Source organism: Poecilia formosa, unplaced genomic scaffold (genome assembly GCF_000485575.1).
Source record: "Poecilia formosa unplaced genomic scaffold, Poecilia_formosa-5.1.2 Scaffold419, whole genome shotgun sequence".
Lineage (NCBI taxonomy): Eukaryota > Metazoa > Chordata > Actinopteri > Cyprinodontiformes > Poeciliidae > Poecilia > Poecilia formosa.
Genome location: NW_006800358.1, coordinates 557,594 through 578,931, shown reverse-complemented (window position 1 = coordinate 578,931; position 21,338 = coordinate 557,594). Strand labels below are relative to the sequence as shown.

The 21,338-nt window shown below is 35.7% G+C and overlaps 2 protein-coding genes and 2 long non-coding RNA genes across 4 annotated transcripts; 2 read left to right on the top strand and 2 right to left on the bottom strand.

The window, feature by feature from the left end:
• Positions 1-1,053: 1,053 nt before the first annotated feature.
• Positions 1,054-2,871, top strand: LOC107833635 (uncharacterized). The gene is made up of 2 exons (XR_001659403.1): positions 1,054-1,276; positions 2,337-2,871. It is a non-coding gene; the product is annotated as an uncharacterized LOC107833635 (long non-coding RNA).
• Positions 1,902-12,884, bottom strand: LOC103155258 (putative gamma-glutamyltransferase YwrD). Its single transcript, XM_007576893.2, has 12 exons — positions 12,579-12,884; positions 11,339-11,492; positions 11,101-11,258; positions 10,443-10,645; positions 7,791-7,943; positions 7,619-7,709; positions 6,880-7,051; positions 5,660-5,816; positions 5,014-5,184; positions 4,716-4,800; positions 3,587-3,682; positions 1,902-2,478 (listed from the first exon to the last, which is right to left on the bottom strand). The coding sequence occupies exons 1-12, from the start codon at positions 12,676-12,678 to the stop codon at positions 2,333-2,335; spliced, it is 1,686 nt and encodes a 561-aa protein (XP_007576955.2). The 5' UTR covers positions 12,679-12,884; the 3' UTR covers positions 1,902-2,332.
• A 2,537-nt stretch (positions 12,885-15,421) lies between these two features.
• Positions 15,422-21,145, top strand: tm4sf4 (transmembrane 4 L six family member 4). Its single transcript, XM_007576895.2, has 5 exons — positions 15,422-15,871; positions 16,959-17,048; positions 18,865-19,019; positions 19,871-20,057; positions 20,553-21,145. The coding sequence occupies exons 1-5, from the start codon at positions 15,701-15,703 to the stop codon at positions 20,568-20,570; spliced, it is 621 nt and encodes a 206-aa protein (XP_007576957.1). The 5' UTR covers positions 15,422-15,700; the 3' UTR covers positions 20,571-21,145.
• On the bottom strand, positions 15,810-19,910 carry LOC107833636 (uncharacterized). Its single transcript, XR_001659404.1, has 3 exons — positions 19,824-19,910; positions 18,838-18,973; positions 15,810-15,896 (listed from the first exon to the last, which is right to left on the bottom strand). It is a non-coding gene; the product is annotated as an uncharacterized LOC107833636 (long non-coding RNA).
• Positions 21,146-21,338: the final 193 nt, after the last annotated feature.

Below are 21,338 nucleotides of genomic sequence, written 5' to 3'. Positions count from 1 at the left end.
TTTTGAGAATAAAGTTTTATTCTATTATTTTATTCTTGTAATATTATGACTTTATTAACTTATTTTCCGGTGCAGCAGTTTGTAAAATGTTCCAATATACGACTGAAATTATTCACAGAAAACAGAATTTATGACGGAGTGTTTGGGCTATACGAAGGAAAAATTAAAAATAAAGTTAAAATAACATGAGGATAAAGTTGTAATAATATGAGAATTAAGTCATAATATTACAAGAATGGTCATAAAAAAATAGTCAAAATAATGTAAATATTATTTAAAATAATATTAAGACTATTCTCGTAAAACGACTTTATCCTCGTACCAGAACTTTTTCTTCTGAATTTTGACTTTATTCTCATATTATTGTGAATTTATTCTCATAATTTTATCTTTTTATTTTCTCAGCATGGCCCTAATACTTCATTGTAATATTTAGATTATATGTGTGTGTGTGTGTGTGTGTGTGTGTGAGTGAAAGAGAACCAGGTTTTCATATCCTCATGGGGCCTATTTCTGTCTACACTGTGGGGACCACGGCTCTCTGGGACATTTCTTGGTCCTCATGAGGGGAAATGCTGTTTTTGGGTTTGGGGCTAGGTATGTGATGGTTAATTTTGGTAATTAACCATCACAGTTAGGCTGTTAAAGCCTAACTTTAACAGCCTGGTTAAAGTTAGGCTGTAGAAAACGAATGGAAGTCAATGTAAAGTCCCCAGAAGATGGGAAAACATGACTGCGTGTGTGTGCGTGTGCGTGCGCACGCGCGTTTGTTTGTAGTGCCTTGTGAGGACGATTTTCCTGACATATACTACGTTGTGGGGACCAATTGCTTTTTGTGGGGACCGGAGCCTGGTCCCCACAAGTGGAAACCCGGTTTTTGGGTCAGGGGTCAGATTTAGGGCTAAGGTATGAATTGAGTTTTGGTTACGGGTTAGGGTTAGGTATGTGATGGTTAGGGTTAGGAAAAGGGTAAAGGTAAGGTTTAGGCTGTAGAAATGAATGGAAGTCAATGGAATGTCCCCACAAAGATAGCAACACAAACGTGTGTGTGTGTGTGTGTGTGTGTGAATTAAAACAAAAAGAAACATTAAGGTGTAAGGTGTTTCTTCCCAACAGGTTGGATGAAGTTTAATGTGTTGAACATCAACAGCGATAAAAGTTGTACATATTTATATTCCACAGGCTCATCATTTAACATCCATTCAACTGAAGCTGAACATAAGGGACGCCGGATTAAGAGCCATTTCAGGCAGATTATGTCGCCTGGATTATGTCGGTGGGTCGTTAGCAGAGTAAACGGATCGTACCAGGTTGGGTTTGGATCTGTAAGGAGATTACCGCTGTAACAAAGTCCAACATGAGGGAGATTTCATGCTCAAGTAGTGACTGTGTGAAACAATCCAGCGCCAACAGGGAAATTACATAATAAATTAATATTATTTAGATTTTTACATCAGGTGCTTTTTTCTCTCTTTGTCACCTACAGCAAGTAAATCTGATTCACTTTGATTATTTAGTCAAATTCTACTTTTAAAAATATCTGCCTGCTTAGTGTCGGTCGTTGGGTCAGTTCATGACACCAACTGGTTCACAGCCATTTAACTTCTGAGTAGTGACAATAGCAGTGAGGTTCATAAAATTAAGCCATAATGTGTCGAGTTAAAAAACATTTAAAAAAACATGCAAAGTAAAACCAATATGTATTTTCTGAATATAAATTACAAACTGTATATTTTAACACATTTATATTTTTAATTAAGTCTTATTTAGTTCATTTTAATTAGTGTCAATCAATTTTATTTTTTTTTATTAAACTGTGGCATTATTGGGCTTCCATATTATACTGGGATGCCTGTAAAAAAATCCTTAAAAAAATAAACTGACAATCACAAGGACTTGAGTTCAGAGCATGAAAAAGCACTTTGATATTATTTCATTTCTTGATTGAGTCCAACAATTTGTGGCATCAGTGGTTCAATCACCAGGTTTTCTTTCAGAGAAATATTGAGAATATTCCTTGGTTACTTTGCAGATCTGCTTCTGCTGATTGCATCCAGTAATTGTCAGTGAACTTTGAACATTTGCAGAACAAACTCATGATTACTGATATCAGGAAATAAAGCACCTCATGCAGGTGCCATGTGACATCTGATACAAACCCAGCTGTTTGTCAAATATTAACCAGCATTAAAATCATTAAAACTAAAGTAAACAGAATAAAAATAGGAGTGCTAATAACAAAAGGGAATTAAACCAAAATCATCATGAAAAACACATTTTGTTATAATTAATTAGCAGTGAAATGGTTCTGAATATTCTGGTCTTTCTGTTATTAGTATCCCTGAGCACATCCATCTGCTCTGGGGTCTGATCCTCCCCACAGCACCCTGGGTGGAGAGCCGCTTTGAGGGATGGAGTGACTCCACCAATCACCCACAGAGATTATCTGTCCACGCCCAAACTGAGCCCTCTGGTGGCCTACATATGGAAACACAACGGTGGTTTAAAAACAGGTTTCTCAAACATTATTCACACTTTTCCTGAGTAAAAACTCTAATCTCAGTCTTATTTTTCAACTGTAATTACAAAACTGTAGATATTTGTGTACATTATCTACAATGATTAAAACAATTAATTGTGATTAATCAGTAATTGAGATAATTGTCAACTAATTTAATAATCGGTTAATTGTTAACTGCAGTAGACATTCAGAAAAAGGCCATTTGCTTTTCTTTTTTTTGTACAGTAATTAAGCCAAAACTGTACAAAAAAACATAAATATATATTTCAATTAAGATGTAAAGAAAACTTTGTTGGTCAGTAAATATGTCCAACACAAAACCCTGAAGTTACAGTTTTAGCTTCACCGACTAAATTCTATAAAAAAAATAAAAAATAAAGTCTTCTGTTATGTTATTACATTTTAGGGAATAAAATGGTTATGTTCTCATTTTAAAAAGAAACTGAATTAATTGTTTCTGTACATTTTTATGTATTTCTAAAATAATGGACTTCCTAAAATATTTTTTGCCAAAAGTAATATTTTGTAGTGGTTAAATAAAAAATATGCAGAATGTGACAGATTTGTTTATCCGATTAATCGATTAATTGAAAAAAATAATCGACTACTTGTCAGCACAATTTACAGGAAAATCGATGAATGCAATAATTGTTAGTTGTAGCAGTTAAGATAATTTAAACTTTTTTATGTTCTGTTTTAGTTATTTAACAAACATAGTCTGTTTGCATTTTTAAGGAAAGTGATTTTACTTCTGTGTCTCATTTAGGGAGAGAAGAGGAACAAATACCAGCATGCTGCCTGTAAAAGGAACCAAAATGTTTTATGGAAACTGCGGTTTATTGACATTAACACAGAATGTTATTTCAGCAACAGTAATTTTTTATGGATGTTACTATAAAGTATACCAATAAAACATTTATTGTGGCACATAAACTTCCTTTAACTGCTGGTGGTAAAATTTGAACTATAAGTCAATGCAGAACAGTCCAAACTACGACCAAAAGCATTTCTGACTTTTTAAATGCAGAAAATTTAAATATATTTTGTACATTAAAAATAAAATACCTGTAACAGGCCAGTTGACTTTGTGGCCTCTTCTTTTCAGCTCCTCAGCCACTTCCTGGTCGATCCCTTCCTCCAAATTAACTAACCACTGACCAGCTGCAAGACAAAATCACAGAAACATTATTTCTCCTTCAAATTATGCAGAATTATAATTTTTATGCTTATCATCCCACAATACATGACAGAAAAGAGCTAATCAACCACCTTATGCAGGAATAAACCTCATATCTATATTTAAAGATAAAAATAAATTGTTATGGAGCAAAAAATGTAGTTTAAATAAGGTAAGTCAATTCGGATGATTGAAATAAGTACAAATAACATTACTATGTGTATTGTACTTATATTTTCCACTGGAAAATTCAGTTATGACAGATGCAGAAGCTATAAATAAAGCGTACTGTAACAGAACACTTAAGGCTGAAACGATTAATCGTGATGAATCAATTATTCAAATAATCAAATAATTTTGTATTTGATTGTTAACTGAAGTATACAAACTCAAAAAAGCATAAGAAAAAAGATTAACACACTCAGAGCAGAAAAGCTTAAACTGTACAAATATGCTGCATTTAAGTTTTTTTTTTTATGTCTCTAAATATGTCCAGAACTTCAAGTGGCAGTTTTAGCTTCACATGGTTTAAATTCTGTAAAACGAATCTATTACGCACCTTTTGCTATTCAGTTATTAATTGGTTAATGCAGAAAATAATCAACAGATCTGTTCTAAACTGTATTGATGTTAATTCCAGCAGAAAGTCCCTGATATTTTTCACAAGTTTTGATGTTAGAATTATTTTTTTAGCTGCAGATGCATCGTTTGCTACAAATGATTAAGTGTTCACTAAAGGAACAATTCTTTATTATTTAAAAAAAAAAAAAAGGAATTTGGTTATTGGCATTTTTATTATATTTCCAATATTGTAAATAAATGTCAGTGGTTTCATGAGAAATCTGAAGAATTTGCTAATTTTTTCTTTGTTTAATTGATTAATCGTCAGTTGCAGCCCCGAACAAAATAACTAAAAGAGCCAAAAACAAATTGTTAGGGATATATGCCATACTGTGGTGTAAACTGTAGCGATGTTTTCATTGTTTGACTTTTTGAAAAATGTTTTAAGATGTATACTTTTGTCATCGTACTCCACAAAGACTCTCGGTGCATCCAAAGCCTGCTGAGGGTTCATCCCAAACTCGACCATGTTCAGCAGGACCTTAACACCAGGTAAATCTACTATTAAGTACCTTTTGCTACATAATTATTCACTGGTTAAACCAAAAATAGTCAATAGATGTATTTCTAAAAAAGGCTGAAGAGTAAAATCAGAAAAAGTGCCCATTTATTTATCCGATTAATCGTCAGAATAACTGACAGATTAATCGATAAAAATAAAATAATCGTTAGTTGCAGCCCAAATTCTGGTTACCTGGATGTGTCCTTGAGGTTGCATAAAGGCGCCCATGACCCCCAAGGCAGCAAGTAGTTGGGGTTTTTCTGAGTGGGTGAGGAGAGCAGGTATTATGGTGTGATACGGCCGCTTCCCTCCAGCAACACAGTTAACGTGGCCGCGCTGCAGGGAAAAGTTGGCACCTCGGTTCTGCAAGAAAGAAGAAAATGAATTTCAACGCTGCCGTTCAGTCTGATTAGTTCATGTTTAAATAAGGAAACAATATCAGCTATATTAAGTTTTTCGTACGGCATAAAACACAAGCTAGCCATTCATCCTGAGGTGGCGTTAATATGCAAAACAGGTTAGAAATTAGAATATCATGTTCTCTCATTCATTTATAACACATATAGTATATTTAAAAATCGTATTATTATCTGACTAATTTACACGTTCCAGCTTTATTAATTAGGCCAGCCATAACAGCAGAAAGTGGGAAAATAGTGAGTTTCTGACTGGTAGTTCTAGGAAAACCAAGTTAATGAGCCACACAAAACAAATATATATGTTCAGAAGACAGAGGGAGTGAGGAGTAAGCGTCAAACTGCTTGTGAAATTAAAACATTTTCAAGGATTTAAAGTGTGAACCCTGAAATAAAGAACAGTCTCCTCCTCTACGGCAGACCTGCAGCGAGAAGCCGCAGTCCTTGGGGACCAGGCCAGTCCCAAACCCCATGTAGGTGCTGTTGACAAACGAACAAGCGTTCCCCTGGCTGTCAATCACACAGAAGTACACCGTGTCACTTCCTGTCAGCAGGCCTGGTTCCACTCGCTCCATCACCCTGCAGATCCACAACAACTGTTTTACAATAAAGAAAGTAAACTGATCAGAGCTAAAACGATTAATCGTATTGATCATAACCAATTAATGGCTAACTGGATCATTCGTTATTTGCCGGAAGAGCAAGATATTCAGAGCAGTAATTAAGCCAAAACTGTACAAATACATGTACATTAGTATTTAATATCATTTAAAAACCCTTCTGTTAATATGACATACCCAGAATTCCACAAGTGGCATAGTTTTAGATTCTGCAAAAAAGAAAAAAAAATCTACTACTAAACACCTTTTGCTATCCAATTATTAATCAGTTAACGCAAAAATTAATCAATTAATGTACAAATGATCAAGCATACATGAACATTTTACATTTACTTCTTTAAAAAGACAGTAAATTATTTGTTTATCTGCATTTTTTAAATGATTTAAAAAATTTTGTACAAAAAAGATGTCAGAGGTTAAGTGAAAAATCTGCAGTGTGGGGCAATTTTTTTCTCTGTTTGATCAATTAATCATTGGAATTATCAATTAATTGTCAAAACAGTCTATAGAATAATCAATTAATCGTCAGAACAATTGACAAAATAAGCGATTACTAAGGTAATCAATAGTTGCAGCTCTAAACCTGTTAAATGAAAACAAAACTAGCAGGATCCACATTTCCAAACTTACTTTAATTTATCATGTGATTAACTGATTTATTGCTTATTGTGACAAACAATTCAAAACCAAAACGGATTTCAACAAAATTTTAAATTTTTCACTCTTGTAACCATCAAATCTTCACTTCACTCTGTGTGCCTGAATTCAGCATAATGGATTATTATATTTTTACGGTTTTATAGTTAGTCTATTTGTATTACAACTGATAATGATTTAAAGTTCAAAGTACACATTACTGGTCAGTAAATACACGAGCTATACGAGCCCACACCCTCCGTATGCGAGGGACGAGACAAAGAGAGAGGAGCGTTAAGGTCAAGGGAAGTAAAAGTCCACAATCCTATCTAAAGTCAACAAACGACAACTGGTACATCATGGCACCAACACACACACACACACACCTGTCCATGCTGATGTGCCGCGCCCGCTGCTGGCTGTAGCTTTTCGCCAGTAAGCTTTCCGTAGGGACGGTCACATGGGCGGCGTCGCCGAGGTAACGGAAGGCATCCGTTTGCGCCAAACGCACGGCCTCCACGAACACGTGGATGTGGTCTGAGCTGTTGTGGCCTCCAGCTGAAACGCAACGAGACGCATCAACACAAATGTTTCCCTGTCAAATTAAAGGGCAAACTATTTCAGATTTTTATTTGTATTCTATGAACATTTTGAAAAGTGACGTTGTCGTAGGTGTTACGGCAATACCCAATCTAGTTTTTTTTATCAATATTGGGATCAATACAGATATTGATATTGGATCAGTGCATCTCTAATTTTATCTATTAATCAAATTTTTGTTTTTTGAAGATTTTATTTTTGGAAAATCTGGATTTTTTTCACCAATGCCCATCTTCAGTTTCCATAATTCAGAGTGATGCAAGGCTAAGGCGGCCATCTTGTTTCACAATCGTAATTTACAGCTTCTTTTCATTTGAACTTTGAATTCATGCCAACTCCACAACTAAATATTAGAGTAAGAGTTTCTTTCAATTATGAGAATAAAGTCATGTTTGGTTCTGGGGATAAAACTTTGTGTTTTTGCAGCGAACACAGAACAGTCTGAGACTCTAAAGTCCTTCGGGTGTGGATAAATATTTCTCCTTTGAGCTTTAGAGGATGTCAGCTGCAGTTCCTGCCCTGTACCTTTGAGCTGAGGAAAGTTCTCCAGGATGTTGAGGAGCAGCAGAGCGGCCAGGCCCTGACCGTTGGGAGGAAGCTCCCACAGACGCACGCCCTGAACACAAAACAAACCCGGTCACTTGCCGCTGACCGGGCTGCGAAGGCACGGCCATGATAAGCCACTCGGGTTGCCGACCTTGTAATCTGTGCTAATGGGGCTGACGACCTCGCTGTCGTGGCTGCTGAGGTCCTCCAGGGTCATGACCCCTCCATTCTGGTTGATGACATCAACAATAGCTTGAGCCACTCGGCCCTGGTAGAAACCCGGTTTGCCTCGCTCACCGAGCTCCTGGGAAAAGTTACATTTATGTCATAGTGGGTTCACCATTACGACCAACAAATGTTTATTCACTTGGCCTGTAGAGGCTTCGTTATTTTATTTCTAAACAAAACATGTTCTTTACATTTCAGTACACAAAATCATATTAGATAAAAAGAAATGTTTGAGTATGTTGTGCTCCTTTCAGAATGAGCTGTTGTTTTAGGGCGTCTTGTCACTTTAAATCCAAATAAGCTGATGATGGCCATACCCCCCAACTCAAAGTTTACTCTTGGACATGAACATGCAAACAGATGGGCAATTATACAACTGTACGTCTTCAAAAAGCAGAAATAGAGCTTCCTGCACAACTAATAAGAATGCAGCGAGTGCTTTCTGAACAGTAAGTCAACAACAAAACACTTCTATCTAGCAGCCATTGTACAGCACATACAGCGGTAAAACTAGCTGAACAAATGTGCTGGAGCTCTGCTGGGGTTGCTAGGTTACAGCCAGTGTCTGCTGATTTGTGATGTTACATTTCAGAGGTTTTTGAAACGGCTCATTTTCCAGACACCAAAAAACATGAAGTTTAATTGCTAGTTTAATCGAACTCTGATGTGGATCAAGAAAGTGAATTCTGGTCGCCTACAAACCAAGGTCTCGGTTTGGTTGAAGTGAACGCCAAACTGACCGGAGACCGATCCTAAAGCAGGAAGCTTTTGAACCAGCGCACTGCATTCTGGGTAAATATAACCATGACAAATGTGCTAAGATAGCTGTAGCAGCAGAAGCTCCTTGTTTTTCACCAAGAACAAAAGAGAAATCCTACAACCAATAAAATCTGATGCCACTCCATTTTTATTTACATTTTCTTACGAAGGAAGTTGCGCTCAGTGTCTTCAGAGATTTTCGTGTCGATTCTTTTTGCATCGCCCCCACAGGCGAGGAGGGGAACAGATTTTCCAGGTTAGTTTGACAGTGCAGTGTGAAAGAACCACAGCAGCTGAAAATGTAACAAGTGTTGCAATTTTGTTCCCCCATCGAAACAACTTAGGTGACTAAACGCTGTTAAATCGTCAGAGTGAAGTCATGTCTCCGTCTGCCTTTGTAAATCTTCATCAATGGGGTGAATCAAAGGCTGTGTCCAAGTGTGAGTGAGCAAGGAAATGACACATTTGGCTTCATCGTGGAATGACTGCCGCCATCACTCCGGGGTGAGGTCATTCCCATTGTTTCTTCTTTCTCTGCAATGTGACGTTCTGTTTGTGCTACGGGTGTATGCAGAGTTTTATGGCGTTACATAATGCGGATTTTTAGGACTCCATTGAAATGAGGAATTCCTCCGTCAGCGGTGATAACGCACCTGATAACGTGACCTCAGCTTTACCTCTATTGAAGAGTTGATGACAGAAAAAAATGACGTGAGGTTTATAAATACTGCATTACATAAAAACTCAAAATAAAGGTTACAAGTCTGAATACGGGAAGGGAAAGTTATGTTTTAGAAAGAAAAAGTGAGAAAAATCACAGTTTTACTTATAAAAGATAAAATCAAAAGGACATATTAAGTCACCGTCAGTCAGCATTTTGCCTAAATATGCTTTTATAAAACGGTTTGCAGATTGTTTAAAGCAGTGTTGTTCAAAGTGCGGCCCGTGGGCCATGTGCAGCCCGTGGATTGATTCTGTATGGCCTGCAGATATTAATCTTCCTGGGGTCCAATTGATAGAATACAAAAATATTAAATATTTTTAACATAATATGCACAAAATTGGCCAGACATTACATAAATTAACATAGATTTAATAAAAAAAATATGCTCTTTTAAAAGAGAGTTTACAATCAATTTTGTTTCCACAAGAGTCTCTGGTAAAATAATGATGTGAAAAGATGTTCAATAATATTTAATTTTAAGAAGTACTCATAATTATTAATATTATTTTAAAGTTTGTTAATTGAGTCTAATCAATATATTTTGTCACAACTGGCCCTTTAAGGACATTTATAATTATGATGCGGCACAAAATGAAAATGAGTTTGACCTCCTTGCTGTAGACCACTGATGTCCAAAATTTTTAAAAACTGGAAAACTTAAACTACAAGCGGGACATATTTTCATTAAATTAAATTGAAAATCCAAAAAATAATTATTGTAATTTTTTTTGTTTTGCTTTTGTTTTACCTGATAAGCATTAAACTTTTTTTAAAGAAGTTGTCTTATTAAAAGGAAACAGACAATTTCCAAATTTTCTCTATCTCTCTCTTTTTTTTTTTAGCCTAATTTTTGACATTTTTAACTTGAGGCTGAACAAATTGAATTTTTGGGCCACAAATGGCCCCCGGGCCACACTTTGGACACCCTTTCATTTAAATTCCCAGTGTTTCTCTCCTTTTTAGCTTTTTTTCTTTTTTTTATAATAAATGCAAATATCAGCTTTAAATTTTCTACAAAAAGATGTATGGATGTTAAAAAAAAAAACCATAAAACAGTCTAAATGTTTGTTTTGATAAACTTCAGGGATTTACCTTTATGGTTTGAGCCATTGCAGTGTTTTTAAACACTTCTCCGTGTTTGGGTGGATGACCGCCGATCAGCAGGTCCGCCCCCAGCTCCTTCCCCGACTCGCCCAAAGCCGCCACCCACTTTTTCCAGTGGTGCGCCGTTACCTCGGCAACCGGAAAGCCCTCCTCTGCCAGGGTCGCTGCTCCGCTCAAAACCTGCAAGGCAGCTAGGGACACAGGAAGCATTTTACAGGAAGCAGAGCGGCGCAGAAACACACTGTGGTAAACCTCTGCAGCGTCACTAACACACACACAGTTTTTATTTTATAGCAGTTATATGTTGGAAAAAATCCACGTGTTGCACTGTATCAGTATCAAATTATTTCAATATAATCAGTTCTGTTTAATTGTAGATAAAGACGCACCTTAAATTAATTTTGCTTTTTTGTGTGAAATAAACTGTCTTGACTTGATGAATGTTTTCATAAATCCAAGGATCAGCAAAAACTCTAAATTCAAACTTTATTTTTACTTCAATTCACAAACAAGATGGATTTTCTCCTCTGTTTTTATGATCTGTCAAAATTCTAGTTTTTAGAGAGGTGATGTCCTTTAAATTTCTGCTAAATGGGGATTTAATTACCAGATTATTGCAGAAAACATGGTGACTAGAGAAGCAGACAAACCTTTTGGCTTCCAAACAACTGGACTGTGTCGCACCAGAGAGCAGGAGCTCCAGGGACAGTCACATTTAAAGCATCAAACACAGAAGGAGGAGCTTCTGCTGAGTAGCCGAGTCCTTCCAGAAAGTCCAGGGTCAAAGTTCGAGATGAACGACCGCTGAGGAGAAACATGGATGAAGCTTAGATAGTTACTCAACATCATCGGGGTGAGAATTAACCCGACAGAAGAGTCTCAACCTGCCATTAATCCCTCGGATTTCTCCAGTCTTCCCATCGTAGAACAAGCAGAAGGCGTCGCCGCCGAGTCCAGTGCTGCATGGCTCCGTTACCGCCAGAGCTGCTGCCATGGCAACGGCCGCATCTGCAGCATTCCCGCCACGCTTCAGGACATCTGGACGCAAAAACAGACCCAGGACAGTAAATGGTTTATGGCATTCCTGCAGCTCTTTGCCAAAACATACTCCTTATTCCTTGGATTAATGTTTGATGATTCTTCTGTTATTGCAAATTACTTTCTAGAACAAAAAGACAAAATCCTACCAAGTACTTTTGGCCTTGTTTCCAATCGAAACATTTAAGTACACTTAAATAAGACAAAGGTAACTGACAAATATCTTTTAAGCTAGATATAGGAGCCTGTTTTAAGTAAATAATACCTTAATATTAATGAAAAGTACTAGTTCCATTGCCGCAACATGGGAAAAATGTTTTCTTAAGTGGAACTAGTAGTTTTTCACCAATATTACAGGATTATTTTCCTAAAAAAGCTTTTATGTGTTGCTTAAAAGTTACATTTAAGTTAGTTCTGTCTTAATTCAAGTGCACGAAGATATTTGCACAAGAAACTAGATAAGACCTAACAGTTTGTTATGAGACAGATAATCTGAAATGCACCGATCCCGACCAAGAACAACCAATCAGAGCGAAGGGGCGGGTCTTAACATGTGTATGCTCACTGCTAAATGTGCTAATGACGGAGAAACATCAGCCAACCATTACAGAAAAACCGTTTAACCGTCGTCATTGATGAGCATGCTAATCAGCCTTGGCATTCATAACATGCAATGCTAGCTGAAATTTGGCAGAGATTGACAGCGCTAAGTTCCGCCTCTTTTTGGTTGTTCATGGGAAATTCAGTTTTTTCACTAATTATCTGTCTCATACCATACTGTCATGACATAGTGACAATTTCTATATGTAATATAGATATTTTTTAAAAGTTACATACTGCACCTTTAATAGGCAGTTGAGCACCTACAGAACCGTCTAAAGTCCAGTTTTCAGCGGTTCGAACCGTTAATACTTTAATCAGCTCTCCCTGCGTGTTTTGTTCATAAAGAAGCCAACTCTGAATACTGCAGTCCTCTTTATATGTTGCATGAATTTCAGATTTTATTAGTCACGATCAAATTAAAAACGCAAAACTAAATAAATAAATAAATAAAATAAGGTGTTGTCCACCCTCCCACTCACTCACCCAGACCCACGGCTGAGGCCAGCGGCTGACTGGACGCCACGCAGCAGTGCAAACACAGCACAGGAGACCGGCGAGAGGAGAAAGGCAGGCTGGCTTTCATACCGCGGCAGCTTCCTGCAGAGACCGAGAAAACAGCGCGAAAATGCAGAAATGAAGACAAACCGAAGCGGACTTTCAACTTCTGATCGATTATTCTGTAATTGATCGTGTTGAGCTGGGAGAAAAGAGGAGCGCAGAACACATCGATTGCCTAATATCAAGTTCAATAAATTGACAAGTAACTCAAATCACTGAGTGAGACATAATTTTAAAATGTATATATTTAATATTATTATTTAATATTATTTTTGGTCCGTCTGATAATATTAAATCATTGATGTTCAGTCTTTTTACCAATACTTTTTTACTCTTACTTCAGTCATTTCTTGGCTGCTTTTTATTTTACTTGAGTAGTTGAAGTAGAGTTACTCTTACTTGAGTATAGTTTTTGTGTCCTCTGTCCACTTCTGATTAAATCAGAAATGCTAAGGATTATTTCCAAAAGGTACTTCTAATTTGCCAGACGAGCCTCATTAACACAAATTCAACTGACATATTCAATTTTGATTGTAAAAAAAAAAATAATAATAAATAAATAAATAAATAAACGTACAAGTTTATTTTTAAGTGTTTGGGTAATTTTCAGAAGCAGTTAAAACCCAAATGAATTTTAAATAACTGAATCTTTTTGGTATTTGGTGAAAACAAAATCCAGATTGCAGTTATTCTAATTTACCTTCCTATAATAATAAATGCCAGAATTTCTTCTTCTACTACTATAGGCAGCCAAAGTATCAACTTTGGACACTGACAACAATTTGACAACAATGCAAAGAAATAATTAACAAATTATTTTATAGCTTCTCAGGTCCCTTTTTTCTTCTCTTTTTGCAACAGTCAATAGGTAATGGATTAGTCTATAAAACGGTCAGTTATTTTTTTTAGAAAAAGTTACTCCTGTGCTTTTATTTAAACCCATAGGTCTTTTTTTGATTTAAAATGTGACATGTTTGCAGTGAGAACCAAGTTTAAGAAGTATAATCTTTTTAAAACAGAGTAAAAAGTAGATAGATAAATAAAAACTTAACCCAGCCCCCTTTTGTTAAGGATGGGTAAATATCAGCAGTTGCTCCTAAACTATAACTAGTTAATTATTTAACTTAAAACAAAACGTTTTTCCAAAGTTATGGCGGTAGAACTAGTACTTTTTCATGAATATTAATCAATCAATCAAGTTTATTTTTATAGCACATTTCAGCAACACATCAGTCAGTGTTTCACATCATAAAAATACAAAAATAGAAAACAATAAAAACAGCATACAGTCACCAGAGAAACCAGTAACAAACATCAAGCACCATAATCAAAATCATCAATACATTATCAAACATATAATGTTCCAAAGTATTATATGTTTAGAACAAGCTTGTATATCTTGCTGAAAAGTTTTTACACTGAAAGTTTTTATTTTCAGTGTAATAAGATATTTCCACTAGAAACTAGACCAAAAATACTTAATATTTAGTTTTTTGTGCAGTATTGGAGATTCACACTGTAAAACCACTAACACATAATATTCAAACTCATTATATATATCAGTTAATAATACTCCTTAATATTGATAAATTGCTCACTTTAACATGAGGAGATAATCAACAAAACTGCTATGATTCATGTCGACAAGCCTACTGGTTACACCTGCTTTCCATCGATTACAAGGCAGGGCTCCCATTAAATAATCTGACTTTCTTTCACATGGGATACCTTTCTAGATTCATGACACATTCCTTATTGATCACGAGTCTTTCTTATGAGTCACTATCAACCGACTATCTGAAACTTCCTCCTCTGTCTCCGTGTAATCCAAACACCAGGTAAAACATTAACCACTCTGGCCACTGCTGTGTCCGGGTGGACACACAGGTATGTATTCCTACATTAATAGCCCTCTGTGGGTTTTGAATGGACCCACCAGCTGTGCACTGCAAAAACACACAATTTTACCAAGTATTTTTGGTCTAGTTTACTGCAAATATCTGAGTTCACTAGAAATTAGACAAAACTTACTTATAAGTAACTTTTCAGGAAGAAGGAGCTGGTTTAAAGTCAGTAATTTCTTAGTATTGATGAAAAAATATCACTTCTACTTGCATATTATTTCACTTAGAACACAATATTTTTCTATTGTTATAAGTGAAATAATCTGCAAGGGTAACGAACTTTTTCATGAATATAAAGGAATTATTGACTTAAAACAAGATTGTATTTCTTGCTAAAAAGTTACTTGCAAGTTCGTTTTGTCTTTTTTCAAGTGTACTAAAATGTTGCACTAAAAACTAGACCAAAAATAGTTGGTAAGATTTTTTGTTTTTGCTGTGTAGAAATATATGAAACACAATAAAGACCTTCTAGTGAAAAATACACTGCAAAAACACAAAATCTTACAAAAATATGTTGGTCCTGTTTCTATGGAGTAAATATCTTAGTACTTGAAATAAGAAGCAAAACTAATTTACAGTAAATATTCAGCAAGATACAGGAGCTTTTTTTTAAGTAAAACTCAGTTATTTCTTTTATAACAAGATATTTTCCTCACATTATAAGTGAAATTATCTGCCAGTGGAACTATTAATTTTTTAAAGAATTAAGGAATTGTTGCCATAAAATGAGCTCCTATATGTTGCTGTTTACTTACTTCTAAATTAGTTTTGTCTTATTTTAAGTGTAATTAGATATTTGCAGTAGAAACCAGACCAAAATAGTTGGTGAAATTTTCTGTTTTTGCAGTGTGTGTTTGGACTTTGTATGGGTGTGTGAGAGAGAGAGATCTGTTCGATGTAAATGTGAAGCAATGAGATCATGTCTAAAGAGAGGAGGGGCGACTATAAAGGACCACATGAAGCATCGACAGTCATCAGTAGGAAGGCAGGTGAAGCGGCAGCATCTTTCTGGGAGTCCAGATATTTCTAAACTAGAGGTGCAGGAAGTTAGGAGTCGTCTTTCTGAAGCGGACACCGTCTGGACTGCATCTAAATCTCAGAATATTTCAGTCGAGGCCTGGCGTTTGAAGCTTCGTTGTCAGAATGTGTTCGGGTGGCTTCGCTAAATGTCTGGGCATCAGCCTGATGCCTCTGGCCATCGTGTGTGTCCTCTGCAACATCCTGCTCTTCTTCCCCGGCGGGAAGGTTGTGGATAAGGAGAACATCACAGACGAGGTTTGGTACTTTGGAGGCATCCTGGGATCCGGTGTGCTGGTACGTGTCATGATGGTTATGCTGTCTAGGATTGATAATATGATGGTAAATGTGTTTATTTTTTGTTTCTATAAACAAATTAAGAATTTTTGAGAAGCAAAACTTTGTTTTTAAAGTACGTGGAACCAATTTTTCCCATATCAGGTAGGAGTTGCACGGAAGCTGAGAGTGGGCATTTTCCTCGTATCCTTTGTCCCAATCGTTTTCTCCAGATAACAAGTTAATTCTGCATTTTCTGCATAAACTTTTTACCAACGATTTTCTCTAGATGAAGAGTTAATCTTGAGAAAACAATTTTTTTCTTGAAGTCAACAAATTTTAAGAAACTCAATGGTTTTCTTCAGATAAGTTAATTTCCCAATTTTTTTTTTTAGAGATTAAGAGTTAATCTCAAGAAAGCAGATATTGTTTTCTTGAAAACAAAAAGTTACTTCCAAAGTTTGGTTGGAAACAACTTTGACAAAGCAATGAGTTTTCCTGGCACATTTTAGAAAACTTGATTGTTTTCTCTATATAACTAGTTAATTTTCCATTTTCCACATATTTTTTCCTAATGATTTTCTCCAGATAAAGACTTACTTCCACAATAATCTTTTTAGAGATTAAAAAAATCCTTAAGAAAACTTTTTTTCTCAAAATTTCTCAATGGTTTTCTTGAGATAATAAGTGAAACTTAAGAAAATAAACTTTGAGAAAATATTGAGTTTTTCTACAAACTTTGAGAAAACTCAGTGGGTTTTTCTGAGATAACGAGCTAATCTCGAGAAAACCATCAGGAAAAAGTATATGCAGAAAACATCCGCTCTCGGCTTCCGTAGAAGTTTAAATGTATAATTAAATAATTAAGAGTTTTTGAGAAAAAAATGCATTTAAAGTATGTGAAACCTTCATTGATGCTTTTTTTTTTTGCTTATCAGGTAGAAGTTGAAATGTACATCAAAAGGTTGATGCTCAATAATCTTCTGTATGCTTGGTGATGGAACATGGACACAATAAGGAAATGAATGATTCCTCATTTAGATATTTTGGTGTGTGTGTGTGTGTGTGTGTGTGTGTGTGTGTGCGTGTGTGTGTGTGTCGATGGTAGATGATCTTCCCAGCTCTCGTCTTCCTGGGTTTGAAGAACAATGACTGCTGCGGTTGCTGTGGAAACGAAAGCTGTGGGCGGAGATTTGCGGTAAAGAACTGTTTCTCTGTTTAACGTCGTGAATTTATTTAATTTATTTTACAAAAATCACTTTTAAAATTGGGACTAAAGTTTACTTTAGTCACAGCAGCTCTTCATTTGGGTCTGATGTAACTATTTTTCATATTTAAAATGAAAACATCAGGAAACATTGACAGTTTGTCCAACTCGAAAGGAGCTGAAATGCAACTGAAGTATAACAGAAGTGAAAATTAAAATAGGTTTTTGTCTCATCTATGTGCTGTATGGAAATTCAGACCTTTATTTTTTTCCTTTTGGGACTGCTAAATGAAAAATGGACTAAAAGTCAAAGCACTCGCATTTGATAACATATTTAAATATAATTTTAAAGTAAAATAATTGATGTAAACCTTCTTAATTATGGATCTTAGTTTTGTGAATGCTTCAAAATGGCTGCTGTGGTAAACCCTGTACCTTGCCCTTGGATGCGGAGCCCCAAATGGTGTGGCAACATCAGACGCTTTAAGCAAATATGATAAAGGGAATCAAAGAGCCGGAGCAAATAATTTCCCATAATCCAACTGGGTTTATTGAACTTTAATTTGAAACAAATGTGATTTTTATTTGATTTATCTAATTTATTAATTGTGAAACAAATGAAAAAAGTGGATTTAAAAGTTAAATTAATGTTAGTGGCAATTAAATTGTACCCCAGTTCAATTTGTTAGTTTTTTCCCCATCTTTTGTTTCTTTTACCTGTTTAATGACTTAAAAAAAGTTTGACCCATAATGTGCTTTTTGTGAAGCAGGGATTATTATAACAAAGGTCATGTAAGGCTTTAGTGTTTTGCCAAACAACTCTTCATGGCTGCCGACACAATCAACATTTGGTAGCAGTTATTTTGTTAATTTCGTAAAAAAAATCTTGGAGTGATAGACGTTGTTTTACTGCATGTTATCAGTTTAACTGTAAAGCCAAACCAGGCTGAGGCAGCAATGGAAAACAAACACAATGACACTGTGTACACACACCCTTCATGATTTACATGGCCATAAATGTAAAAACACACAGAGAAATGCATAAAACTAAGCACATGTATTAATAAGGATTTGGAGGGTTTAAACACGTCTCTTACAAAGTTACTATTGTTCCACCAAAGATGCACACACACACACACACACACACACACACACACACACACACATTGAACAGGAATGTGAAAAATCAAACAAAACTTTGTTTGATTTACGTTGTTCTGCAAAAACACAAATTCTTACCAAGTGATTTTGGTCTATTTTCTAGTGCAAATATCTTAGTAAACTTGAAATAAGATAAAACTAACTTACAAGTAACTTTTCAGCAAGAAACAGATGTTTATTTTAAGTCAAAAAGTCCTTAGTGTTGATGGAAAAAGTACTAGTTCTATCGGCAGATGGATTAATTTATGATTTGGGAAAATGTAACGTTATGAGTGAAATAAACTGTCAGTGGAATTAGAACTGGGTTGCTAGGTGACGGGTTGGGCTTGGTTGAGGTTGCTAGGTAACGGCACAGTAACAGATGCAAAGTAAGTAAAATAATCTGCCAATGGAATTAGTACTTTTTCATCAATAGTAAGGAATTATGTACTTAAAACAAGCTCTTATATGTTGCTAAAAAGTCGTTGCAAGTTAGTTTGTCTTATTTCAAGTGTAATAAAGTATTTGCACTGGAAACTAGACCAAAGATAATTGGTAAGATTTGGTGTTTTTGCAGTGATTCCATTTAAATCATATTTTATTTGTATTTCAGGTCAAGAGGACGCTGAATTCATTGTACCATTTTCTCTCCGTTGTGTCCACATAGATGCTGAGCTCCATACTGTTTGCAGCCGTTGGTGCGCTTGGTGCAGGTTACTCCGTTGTAGTTTCATGTGTTGCCATTAACAAGGGACCGCGTTGTTCTTTGGTTGACCCTACGGATGTCAACCAAACACAATGGGAATACCCTTTCAACAATGGGTGAGATGCTGTGCAAAATCACAAATCCATGAAACACATTTCTTAATACAGACACCAATAGCTGTGTTTCCATTAATCATAAAATTGTGTAAGTTGAAAACAAGAAAATAAATTTGCTTAATGGCAACATGTCAAGTTTGAAAAAACTCTTTTTTTTTGCTAAAACTATTTGGTGCCGGATGAAGGAAATTTTTCAGCTGCATAAAAATTAGCATATTCTCCAAAACTACATTCACATCACGAGTCACATGATCAACGACTGCATGCTGATCATGTGGAAATGACGGATAAGACGACAGTAAGTAGTTGGATGCTAATGGCACGGCATGGTTTTTAATGACTTACTGCGTGAACAAACTTATTCACAAGTGATTTTAATTGTGCTTATTTCATGGACACACGGCAATTGCAAGACTGTTTTTTTTTACATTAGCAGAATATTGATAAAATTTTGAGCACATTTGTAATGAAAACGCAGCTAATAAAACTGGCACAAAAACAATGTAAATTATTTTTGGTACACAGCAGCTGCATTTCAAATATGCGCAAAACTTTGTCCATATTCTGCTGTTTTTTTACATTAGCAAAATATCGACTGCGTTTTGGGTACATTTGTAATGGAAATGCAGCTGCTGTGTACCAAACATAGTTTACATTGTGTTTGTGCAAGTTTTATTAGATGCTTTTTTCATTACAAATGTGCTCAAAACTTTGATGATATTCTGCTAATGTAAAAAACAAAATAATTTTGCAATTCAATCAACATTTAATCAACAATGGAAGTGACAAAAATATACTACTCACCAAAAACAAACTGAAATTAATAATCCGACTCTATATTTAATCTTCAGAGACTACCTGCAGAATCACACTCTCTGGAGTGAGTGCAAACAGCCAACAAATGTGGTGTCCTGGCACCTGGGCCTGTTCTCCGTGCTGCTGGCGATGGGTTTAATCCAGATCGTGCTGTGCGCCGTGCAGGTGATAAACGGCCTGCTGGGGGCGCTGTGTGGAGACTGCTGCGGCTGCTGCGGAGGGGTCAGTGTCCAGGCACCTGAATTCACTTCCACTGCAAAAAAACTAAACACTACCAAGGATTGTTTGGTCTAGTTTCTAGGGCAAATATCTTAGTACAGTAGAAATAAGCATCATTTAAATAACATAAGCTATTTCCATTAGCAGATTATTTCACTTATTTCCGGTTATAAGTGAAATAATCTGCCAATGGAACAAGTATTTTTCACCAATATTAAGGAATTATTTACTTAAAACCAGCTCATGTATCTTGCTGAAAGGTTACTTATAAGTTAGTTTTTTCTTATTTTAACTGTACTACAACATTTGCACTAGAAACTAGACGAAGATACTTGGTAAGATTTAGTTTTTTTGCAGTGAACAAGTCTGCAAAGAGATTTCTAACTTGTTATTCTGTATTTTTATCTGTTGTCGTAACCTGAAAGTCTTGAACTGAGTCTGATTGGATGAGATATGTGAACTGAAAACATCTGACTGATAATAATGTTTGTCTTTCAGGGCGATGGAGCCGTATAACCGCCTCCTGTGGATGAAGACAGATGGCTGTCCCATATTTATTCTCTTTCCTGAGGATGACTTTTACGCATTAATCTAACTGCTGAAGAGGAGCTTATTGATTACAGTGTCATCTGAAAACACTGCAAAAATGACAGAGCTCATTTTAAGTTCTTAGTTTACTTTCTTCTTGCAGACTCCTGTGACTACGTGTTATTATTACTATTATTGATCATATGAAGGTTAATCTGCTGTATATTGTTATTATTTTCTGATTTTCTATCTGCTATATGTATTTATTTCATTTCATGGCTTTGTTGCTCCTTGCCATTATTGCTTTATGAAGTAACATGACTGCCTCCTTGTGGGCTTCATCCGCAAAAGATTTTATTGTACTTTACATCGTAATTATTACAGTTTTCTCAGTCACTTTGGTGCATTTCTCTCTTTGCAAAACATAGAGCATTCTCAGAACAATTCGTAAAAACAGTAAAACACCATGGATTAACTGCAAAAGTCAGTTTATTTCTCAGAATCCTGAGTTTATATCTCAAAATTAAATATCTGTATCAATAAACATGTTTGGACAAAATTCACATTTGCTCTTTTACTGTAATTTTTGACAGATCATGTAATTACATGACAATTGTAATAAGGCGAACTTCTTGTTTCAATATGGCCGCTCCTCACATCTACTGTAATATGACGCGGTAGAAACGTTTATTTTACAAGACGAAGGATGTAAAAGTGCGTCTGTACAGGCAGATATGTGAGCGTTCAAGTTAAACA

Coding starts and splice junctions, on each gene's coding strand:
- LOC103155258 (XM_007576893.2), bottom strand. CDS start 12,678: ATGAAAGCCAGCCTGCCTTTCTCCTCTCGCCGGTCTCCTGTGCTGTGT. Junction 7,710..7,790: donor CCATTAGCACAGATTACAAG/GTCGGCAACCCG, acceptor TTTTGTGTTCAG/GGCGTGCGTCTGTGGGAGCT. Junction 7,052..7,618: donor GAACTTTCCTCAGCTCAAAG/GTACAGGGCAGG, acceptor GTTGCGTTTCAG/CTGGAGGCCACAACAGCTCA.
- tm4sf4 (XM_007576895.2), top strand. CDS start 15,701: ATGTGTTCGGGTGGCTTCGCTAAATGTCTGGGCATCAGCCTGATGCCT. Junction 17,049..18,864: donor GCTGTGGGCGGAGATTTGCG/GTAAAGAACTGT, acceptor GTGTCCACATAG/ATGCTGAGCTCCATACTGTT. Junction 19,020..19,870: donor GAATACCCTTTCAACAATGG/GTGAGATGCTGT, acceptor TTTAATCTTCAG/AGACTACCTGCAGAATCACA.